Here is a 10,467-nt window from a genome sequence, read left to right on the forward strand (position 1 = left end):
TCACGAAAAATAGCGGAGGCTTCATCAATCGAGAGGCGTCAAAACCTACGATTTCCGCTGGTCACAATAAAATGTTGGACACGCGGTTGACAACGTGTCTTTAGGAACAGGGGACTGAACATACATCATCAAATTCCACAAAATAGCCCACGTCATTATCTCAATTGAAAAAGGCCACGTCATTTTTCCTTGTTAGTGATTTAACAAAATATCCAAAACAATTAATTAGTGATGAAATCAAAATTTTTTGTAATTGGACGATGAAAGTAGAGACATAATAATATTTAATAATCGTATACATAATTCATCAAAAAAATCTAAACATTTTTCCACTGCTACCGGTCTATATTGGAGAAGACTTCCAAAGTTTTAATTACTACTGACCATTGGATACCCTATGCCTGCGGTCATTTCTTCAATACTTGCATTAAATAGTCAATTCATGTGTTTAGAATGTTCCATCAAATTGAACCAATACTTAAATTTTGCAAGCGACGTGCTATCAGGCTAGCATCCATGGAAATGGATTTCCATTTTTACAGTGCTTGTTGTTTCCTTATCATCTTCTCAAAAGTTTCAACTGCAATCGACACCCTTTCTCCATCAGAGTTACTCACTGATGGCATGACCTTAGTCTCCAGAACTGGAAGCTTTGAATTGGGTTTCTTCACTCCTGGCAGTTCTGAGAACCGCTACCTGGGAATCTGGTACAAAAATATCCCGATGCAAACTGTTGTTTGGGTTGCAAACAGGAGAAATCCAATAAACGGCTCCACTGGCATGTTGAAGATAGAAAGTAGTGGCAAAATCCTGATTCAAGTTCAGAACACAACAGTTGTTTGGTCAACTAATTCGACAGCAAGAGTTCAGAATCCAATATTGCAGCTCCTGGATTCTGGTAATCTCGTTGTCAAAGATGGAAAGGATAGTAATCCAGAGAACTACATATGGCAAAGCTTTGATTACCCATCAGATACACTGTTACCAGAGATGAAAATTGGTATTGATTTAAGAACTGGTTTCCATCGAAGACTAACAGCCTGGAAGAACTGGGATGATCCATCTCCAAGTGATCTTACATATGGTATAGAACTCAAAGGAAATCCAGAGGTGGTGCTAAGGAAAGGCTTAGAAAAGTATTTTCGCGGTGGGTTATGGAATGGCAACGGATTTAGCGCGGCACCAAACTACAGGTCGAATCCCATCTTTGATTATGATTTTATCTGGAACGAAAGTGAGGTTTACTATATTTTTTTCCTCAAGAACAAATCAGTGATGTCAAGAGTAGTTTTGAACCAAACCCAAAGTGAAAGACAAAGGTACACATGGAGCCCAGAAACTCAAACATGGAAGTTGTTTTCAGTCCAGCCAGATGGAAACTGTGGCAAATATGGACTTTGTGGTCCAAATGGGAACTGTGCTGATGAGTTCCCGGCTTGTCAATGTTTGACAGGGTTCAGGCCGAAATTGTTCGAGAGATGGAACTCATCGGATTGGTCCGACGGGTGCATACACAGTAAGCCATTGAACTGCCAGAGTGGAGATGGGTTTATCAGAATTGGGAAGGTGAAAACCCCGGACTCCACAAATTCTTGGATTAATAAAACTATAAATCTCAAGGAATGCAGGGCAAAGTGCTTGAGGAACTGTTCTTGCATGGCCTTCACTAATTTATTTGTTACAAAAGGAGGTAGTGGATGCGTCATGTGGTTCGATGATTTACTTGATATCAAACATCAATCAGATGCTCAGGATCTTTACATCAGAGTGTCTGCTTCAGAAGCAGGTACTGCTTTATAAAACTACATGTTGTTATTACATCTTGAGAGAATGTTTTTTGGGGTTTTTGTCTAATAAATAGTAATTAATATTTGTGCTGCTTCATCATATTGATAATAGCAGAAAGGAAGAAAAAGTGTTAAGTTTAGTTCCCATGCAAAGGTGGCCATGCACGACATGCAAAGGTGGTCATGCTCGAAGAAATAGCAGCAAGCAGTGGTGCCATTGTGTGCAGCAACTGAAGTTTGAAGCTGCCAATCCACTTGCTGTTTTTAGTTCCATTTTGATTGTTTTGTAATCTAGTTCATGTTGAACTAAGTAGGTAAATGTTTTGATATTGATTGACTGAAAAGTCAGCAATGCAAGTTGTACAAGCTAATCTTGTAAGTTTCAATGCAAATTAGTGGAGTTAGGTAGTTGATTAGGTGATTACTTGTTTGTTTTACTTGTTGACTGAAATATGTAATGGCTTAATGTCTTGTTGTGGGTTAATGAAAAATATCAGCTCATTTTTCATTCAATCTTCTTCTCTCTTTTCTGTTATTCACTAGCTAGTTTCATTTTCTGTTTTTTTTTGCTTCTGAGTTTGTTTCTTCTCCAAGGCTCGAGGCTTGCTATTCAAGCAAGATACAAAACAGCCTGTTATTGTCTCTTTGTTCCAACAAAAAGGCTATGGTGAAGCTTGCCATCATACTCGCGACAGTAATTGTGGCGCTTTTGGGGTTTCTTTTACTCGTTTATCGCTTACGCAGAAGCAGGAGAAAGTTAAAAGGTAAAACTAATTATGCTCCTCGTTTTAGTTTTTGCTACAAATACCACAATCATTTTGCACTCGAACTTGAGTCTCTATTGGATACGAGTATGTATGCGCCTAACACAGAGTATATTGATTTTTAAAATTTTTGTTTTATGTATTTGAAGGATAGTTAGAGGATCATATCCTGTTCAATACTCATGTTATAGAACATGCCAGACATTAATACTATAAGAAAATCGAAGAATTAAAAGTTGTTCATAATAGAAAATCCTAATCTCTACCTCACATTTTTTTAAAGAAACTGAACAGTATTGTGGATTTTTTTCCCCTTTTTACTTAAATTTCTTAAAAATTTGTAACCTTCAAAAGCCAATTCACAAATAGGTGGTTTTGAACTCTTTATATGACTTAAAGAATCACAGAGCCCGATAGTGTATAAACCAAGTGCTTGGGAATTTTTGGCTTCGGTGTTTGTCCATAAACATGTCTATAAATCGATCAATATAGAAAAGAATTCTAGTCAATGTTTTATACTGTTTACAGATGAAGTGGAAGACAATAATCTAAATGATGGAGAGGATAAAGACGAGAATGAAGATATCGATGTTGCAGTATTCGAGTTTGGTACGATAGCTCAAGCTACTGATTCTTTTTCATTTATGAACAAGCTAGGTCAAGGAGGTTTTGGTCCTGTTTATAAGGTAAAACTTGCTGTAGTTTAGCATAGTGATCTTTTAAGTATTTATTGTATCGGAAGCTCATAACAGTGTTGTAAAATATTCCAGGGGACACTAGCAAATGGACAGGAAATTGCAGTGAAGAGACTTTCAAAGAGTTCCGGACAAGGTCCCAACGAGTTTAAGAACGAAGTAAAGTTGATCGCCAAACTTCAGCATCGGAATCTTGTAAGGCTTCTTGGTTGTTGCATTCATGGAGATGAGAGAATGCTGGTTTACGAATACATGCCTAATAGAAGCCTTGACAAATTCATTTTTGGTATGAAAATCATTAGAAACCTCTCAATGTTATCACTTTTGCTTCTTCAATGATCAAATGAGTTGCAGGACTAATATGAATGCCTACTTTCTAGATGAAACGAGATGCACAGTTTTAACTTGGTCTAAGCGTTTCCGAATTATTTGCGGGGTTGCTAGGGGACTACTCTACCTTCATCAAGACTCAAGGTTGAGGATTATCCATAGAGATCTTAAAACTAGTAATGTTCTACTTGATAGTGAGATGAACCCAAAAATTTCGGATTTTGGCATGGCAAGAACTTTTGGAGGAGATCAAATAGAAGCCAATACCAATAGAGTAGTCGGAACTTAGTAAGTGTACTATTAAGCCATCGCCATACTATTTGATCCATAAATCCCTGTAAAAAACTTCATTTTTATGTCTGGCAATGTTTTGTAGTGGTTATATGGCACCAGAATATGGTATCGATGGGCTGTTTTCTGCAAAGTCTGATGTTTTTAGCTTTGGGATATTATTGTTGGAGATTACAAGTGGAAGAAAGAATAGGGGATTTTATCATTCAAATCAAAGCGGAAACCTTATTGAACATGTAAACATCTACAAATACTATTATAATTATGTTGCCACTTAAACTACAAATGTTAAATGGTTTGAATTTGCTCTCAGGCATGGAGGTTATGGAAAAACGGCAAGCTTTTGGATCTTGCTGATGAATTCTTAGTAGAGACCGGAGATCTATCCAAGTTGTTACGTTGCATGCACATTAGCCTTTTATGTATACAACTGTATCCTGAGGAGAGACCGAGCATGGCATCCGTGGTTCTAATGTTGGGAAGTGATAATGAATTGCCTTTGCCTAAAGAACTTGGTTCCTTATTTCACAAGAAACCCTTTGAAGCAAATTCTTCATCTGGAAACGACGGATCATCTTCAAGAAATGAAATAAGTTCATCACTATTAGAGGCTAGATAAGAAAGGGTTATATAGTTCATTGAATCTGTTATGGTCCAAGCTATCGATAACAATTTCTGTCCCATGTTCCTTAATTATAAATGCCTATTGTGAGAATGTATCTGAAATTAAAATTCAAGGATTGATATATTGAAGGATCAATATGAAGCTTCATATAGTTAAGATATATGATTTCTAGGTGATCTCATCATTTATAAGTTATTGACTACGTACTTGTTTTTTTGCTATATTTGTGCAAGATCAAGAGCCATCTGTTTTCCATTTTTTTACAAAGCAGTTAAAAATAAAGGAACATTTTTTCACAAAGCTATTGATGAATCTCAAGGTTCTTGTGTGTTTGGAAGAAATATCTTCAACAACTTGTTAATGTTTGTCGAAATAGCACAATCCCACATTTAAAAAATATAAGATTGCGAAGTGTTTTTACTACTATAAATAAAAGGGGTTCCTCCTTTTTCCTCATTTCTATTTGTAATTTTCTAGTTGTATCTTTTGTAGTGAAACATATTTTATAGTGTCTGAAAATATAGGTGTAATTTGATGAACCTAGTTAAACTTTTGATGTTCTTTAGGAAGATTTTGTTTAGGAAGCTGGGCTTTAAGCGAGGTCATTTGTGATTCCTAATAATTTCTTGGAGAAGTGATTATGTATGTTGACTAGTGATTTCTTGGAGTGAAAGTATGGTTACTAGTATGATGGTTACATGACATGTCAAATTTGACTAAAATATATTATGGTGTATGTGAGCATGTTCTATTTGATGTATGAATGTATTATAACTTGTTCGGATTGAGTTTAGACCTTTAATGCTTGAAATGATAAGTGCGGAAGTGTCCAAACGTTAGTTTAGCAAACTGCAAGTCTATTTGCTGCAAAAGTTGTAGGGCTCGTCGAGACGACGTTTGCACGTTGTCGAGACGAGGATTTGATGTTGGGATGCCCTTATCGCATCGTCGAGAAGGGAGACCCTTCCTAGACGACATCGTGACATGGTTTTCGCATGGTCGAGACGTGGTTTTAGGCATACTTTGTCATCTTTGTAAAATAGTCTTGAATTTTATACAATCAAACTAAAGACCTTAAAAGATACCAAATGCTTTGAAATTGTTGAAAACTAAGTTTTAGATGCCTAATATTATAATTCTACTTTTAATTTTGCAAGAAGAATTTCCGGAAAATTTGACAATTTTACGATTTAGTCCTTAAACCTTCATTTCAAAATTAAAAGAGATTTGCTGGTAGTTTTCAAATGTTTCTTTCAAATATTGTCTTAAAATAAATATTATGATTTGTATGTATAGTAAAGTTTGGAATTTAAGAATGTTTTCTATGATGCATATTAAATGACATATTTACCCATGATGTAGTTTTGATCAAAGTAGCGTTGTGGAAGCATGATTTAGGGTTTGCATGTTAATTTGAACTAAATGTTTGACATTTTAGTATGTATTTCGTGGTGTGCTTGGATGATTTGTAAGGAGAGTCACCTAAGTAGCTAACATGACGTTCTGGATTCGGATTGGACCGTCCCAGTTGGATTTGGGGCGCTACAAGTATAATAAATAACAATAATATATGATAATAATTAATACATTATGTATTACTCTACTATTATAATATGTGATATAGTATTATATAATGAAATATATTTTATAAGTATTAATATAATAACTATTATTATATTATAGATTATGATAAAAGATATAACATCAATAATTATGTGTAATTTAGTATATTTGAGTAGTGGGTTTAGGCTTAGTGTAATATATTTGAGTTCGAAATAAATATTTTAGAATATGAATATTAGGTTTATAAATTTAATATGAAAAATAAAAGTTATTCAACTATTAATATAATATAATAAAAACAATAAAAATATTTTCATTAATTCATATAATGTCATAAAATAATAAATTTCACATACAATAAACACTTTAATTATTTGATATAAAATAACTTTATTATATGTATATCATTTATGCCTTTTATAAAGTAAATTTGAATTCATTGTCATCGTAAAAAAGTAAAACAAATTATTAAATTCAAAATTAAAATACTTATAACTTATAAAATTCAAAATCATCTGAATTCGTCAGAGTCCGCCCAGCTCGATCCGAACCCAAATCCGAAAAAATTTGAGTTGGAAAAAGCTTGAGTTTGAAAAAATCCGAACCCATAACAGATTCAAACCAAAAATATCTGAATCCGAGAAAACACGAACCCAAACGGATTCGATCCCCAAAAAATCAAAACAAAAAAAATTAAAATTCGAAATAAACCCAATTTAAGTCTGCTCAATCCAACTCTAATTTACAGTATAGATGCATCACATTGATTGTTGAATATGTCAAGAACAACAGCAACAACCTGCTCCAAATGGATAATGAGGTCTCAAATTCAACAAGCTGTGGCAAGATATGAGTGCTGATCGTGGACAAAGCCACATGCTAGTGCACAATCTGTTGAATGTGCATGACATACTTTTCATTCCCAATTTTAGTTCCATCATCAATATGCATAAATGTAGGTAGTACCACTACAAATCCATCCATTGATTTTTTCCAGATCTTGGCTTTGCACTTTTAAACAATTTGTTGCTTCCACCATAGAAAATTATTCTCATCCAATCACACATATTAACCATATCTTTTTTAAATCACTGAGTAACTTGGGCAACAAAAGCTGATATAAAACTAAAGAGTGTTCATTCTCACAGTCTTCTTATGTTCCTTTATCGATGAAAACTATCACTGCAACTTAGGCTAAATCCACCGGTTTTGAATTAATTAGATCAGATGTAATGTTAAAATATCACAAGACTCTTTAAAATACAAAATGATAACAGAGACCAGGAGAGAGAAATTTAGAAAGAATTTCTGATTTCTTAATTTCACTAATTGAATTATAATGTGGCATTTATTTAATTTACTCATTCTCAACATTTACATATTTTGTCAATTTAGTTCTAATTTCTCTTTATATATAACCATTTCAAAATATATAAAGAAATAAAAAGATACAAAATATTTCAAAATATATTTTAAAAAACACAATAACTTATAGTAAAATTAGAAATTACATAAAAATGATAAAGTATTCAAAAAAATAAAAAAAGTCTTCAATTTTTCAAAAATAAAATAAAATTCAGACAATTAATATTGAGGATGTTGAAATGAAAGAAACAGTCATGTGAAGAAGAAGATATCAAATATGCATTTTTCAGTCCATTTTTTGGAATTACTTGACATTTGACTAAGTCTTTCATACACAGCTGGCTGAGTTGGAATTAAATGAGTTTGTAGCTTGTAATGAAAGTGATGATAATGATTATGGATCATTCTGATAAGAAAAATAAGTGAAGAGATCGTATGCCCTGCCTTACTCCAATCTGGTAATGGTTTCAATGGAGATGGTGACAACATTACTAACTGGTCTTAAGGGATACAATCGGTTTTTTTTATGAAAATGACTTTTAGAAAATATCCTCTTTAACAATTATATACCTAAATGACTTAAAATGAATAATAAACATGAGTGGTGACAATCTTATTGGTATGATCACCTATCCACGTCAACCACTGATTAGTCTGATGACTTAAAAAATTAAATTTTTGGGTGGTGTCAATTTCTTTGGCATCATCAGTATAAATGCCAATATTGAAATACCCAGTAAATATTTTTTTTTGATGGTGCCAATGTGATTGGGGTGGCCCATGGCAGATATTTGGTGGTGCCAATCTAATCGTGTGACTACCAAAAAATTGATTTTATATATTTTTTAAAATTGAATTTTAATTTTTTTTTAAAAATATTGATTTTTTTATTTGGTGGTGCTAACCCTTAAGTTTTTTTTTTTAAAATTGGATTTTTATTTTTTTTCAAATTGATTTTTTATTTGGCGGTGCCAATCTAAATGGGGTGACCACCCATTAAGTTTTTAATTGATTTTTATTTTTTGAAAAATAATTATATAAATAATTAATTATATACATAATTTGGTATATTTATTTTTAAATATGTATAATTAAATCAAAATCAAAATTATATATATATTTGAACTACAATAAATGTTTTATAAATATAATTGCATCAAATTAAATTTATGTAATAAATTATACATTAAATTAAAATTAATGTATAATTTTAAAATTTTTCTCTAAATTAAATTAATTCTTTATAAAAAAAAAAGATTAACCACATATATTAAATGCATGGTGGAGGGCGCTTGACCGTTGAAGCTGCTGCACGCGTGCGGTTGCTTTGCTATCCGTCCTAATGAAATGGAATCGAGGGTCATAACCCTAGAAGTCTCCCACGTGTCAACATCATGATATTGCAGTGACATCACCTAAACTTGCATTGACATTAGGAAGATAAAATCTTAAATCACCCCTTGAATTTTGAATTTTGAATTTTGTTTTACCTTTTTTCCATAATAAACGCAAAGAAACTTTATATTTTTTCTTTAAGCTTTATTCTCTCTATCTTTCTTTATTTTATAACATATTATTTGTATGATTCTCTTTAATTGTTTTTCTCCATAAGTCACAGAAATATCTCAAAATCTACTGTTATTGATTGCCTCTTAGAGCTACTACTATTTCAATTGAGGCCTGTGCACTATGGGTAATCATTAGAGTCTATAACCACTCAGTGCTAGTGATAATAGCCAGGGTGATGACGATGATGATAAAGATCTTCAAGTATATTTTACTATGATTTATTTATTATATCATATTTATTATAATTGGAGACTAATCATGACAATATGAATAGATAGATTTTGATTTGAAATCCACGCATGTTTGCCATAGTGATTATGAAATAAAGAATTTTTTGGGATGTTTATAAGTTCATCATAGTAAATCTATTGGATTCCTCAAGTGAATGCAAGCACAAAAGAAAAAAACCAATATTATTCTAATATTTAGTGGTATAAAATTAGTCGAAAGCTCCGTAAGAGCTAATATATTAATACCTTGTGATGGTTAATCTATTGGTTTTAAAAGATATTTATAATGGATCTTATATTGAGATTGTGAATAAAGAAAATATTATATTTCATATTAATCACTATTGCTATAAATATCTATTTTGAAAGGATGAAAAGAGAGGATTGTGTTATTAATTCATATTTATTTTATAATATTTGTGATCTTCTTTTGTCACAATTCCCATTAAGGGTTGGAAGTAAAATGTTTGATTGTAAAAGATCTATTTATGAGTCATAAAATATGATAATTCTATCTAAAGTTCGTTATGGGTGGATACACCAAGTTGCACTTTATTTTTAGATATTTGAAGATTTTGACATATTCCTTGAAGCAAATATTGCATATAATTTTTTGGAAATTATATTTATTTTGTTGACTTAGTGACATTATAATATTCACATTGATTTAGACATTTTCAGTAGTAAATGTCACAATAGCACTTATATGTGGATACAAAGTAAAATAAATTATAGTAAAATTATTAATTGGTTACAATTTAGTACAACCGAAATACATGTTAAAGTAAACCAAAAGTTTATTGATACAAATGCATTTACTACTTGGCGTGACCAGTTAGACCATCCTGGATCATATATGATGCAAAAATTAATGAAGAATTCATATGGACATTCATTAAAGAACCAGAAGATTCTTTAATTTAAAAGAATTCTCATATGTTGCTTCTTCTCAATGAAAATTGATTATTAGAAACTTACTAGCTAAAGTTGAGATTTAATGGATTGCATTTCTGAAACGAATCTGGGCTCATTCATCCACCATGTGGATGGTTTTGATATTATATGATTTTGGTAGATGCATCTACAAAATAATCACATATGTGTTATCAATTTGCAACCTGTCATTTGCAAGATTGCTTGTTTAAATAACTAATTTCAGATCATGCAATTTAGACAATTCATCTTGCTAATACTAATGAGTTTATATTTCAGTCTTTTATTGATTGAGTTTGAAAAACTTTTGTAAAA

General features: G+C 31.9%; 1 protein-coding gene across 1 annotated transcript; it reads left to right on the forward strand.

The window, feature by feature from the left end:
• Positions 1-400: 400 nt before the first annotated feature.
• Positions 401-4,668, forward strand: LOC105779886 (G-type lectin S-receptor-like serine/threonine-protein kinase At4g27290). Its single transcript, XM_052625814.1, has 8 exons — positions 401-1,786; positions 1,965-2,047; positions 2,335-2,551; positions 3,080-3,237; positions 3,322-3,532; positions 3,627-3,864; positions 3,953-4,103; positions 4,181-4,668. Exons 1-8 carry the CDS (start codon positions 454-456, stop codon positions 4,484-4,486), a joined length of 2,697 nt encoding a protein of 898 aa, XP_052481774.1. The 5' UTR covers positions 401-453; the 3' UTR covers positions 4,487-4,668.
• Positions 4,669-10,467: the final 5,799 nt, after the last annotated feature.

This window comes from Gossypium raimondii, chromosome 1 (genome assembly GCF_025698545.1).
Source record: "Gossypium raimondii isolate GPD5lz chromosome 1, ASM2569854v1, whole genome shotgun sequence".
Classification (NCBI taxonomy): Eukaryota; Viridiplantae; Streptophyta; class Magnoliopsida; order Malvales; family Malvaceae; genus Gossypium; species Gossypium raimondii.

Coding starts and splice junctions, on each gene's coding strand:
- LOC105779886 (XM_052625814.1), top strand. CDS start 454: ATGTTCCATCAAATTGAACCAATACTTAAATTTTGCAAGCGACGTGCT. Junction 2,048..2,334: donor AAGCTGCCAATCCACTTGCT/GTTTTTAGTTCC, acceptor TTCACTAGCTAG/TTTCATTTTCTGTTTTTTTT. Junction 4,104..4,180: donor GCGGAAACCTTATTGAACAT/GTAAACATCTAC, acceptor ATTTGCTCTCAG/GCATGGAGGTTATGGAAAAA.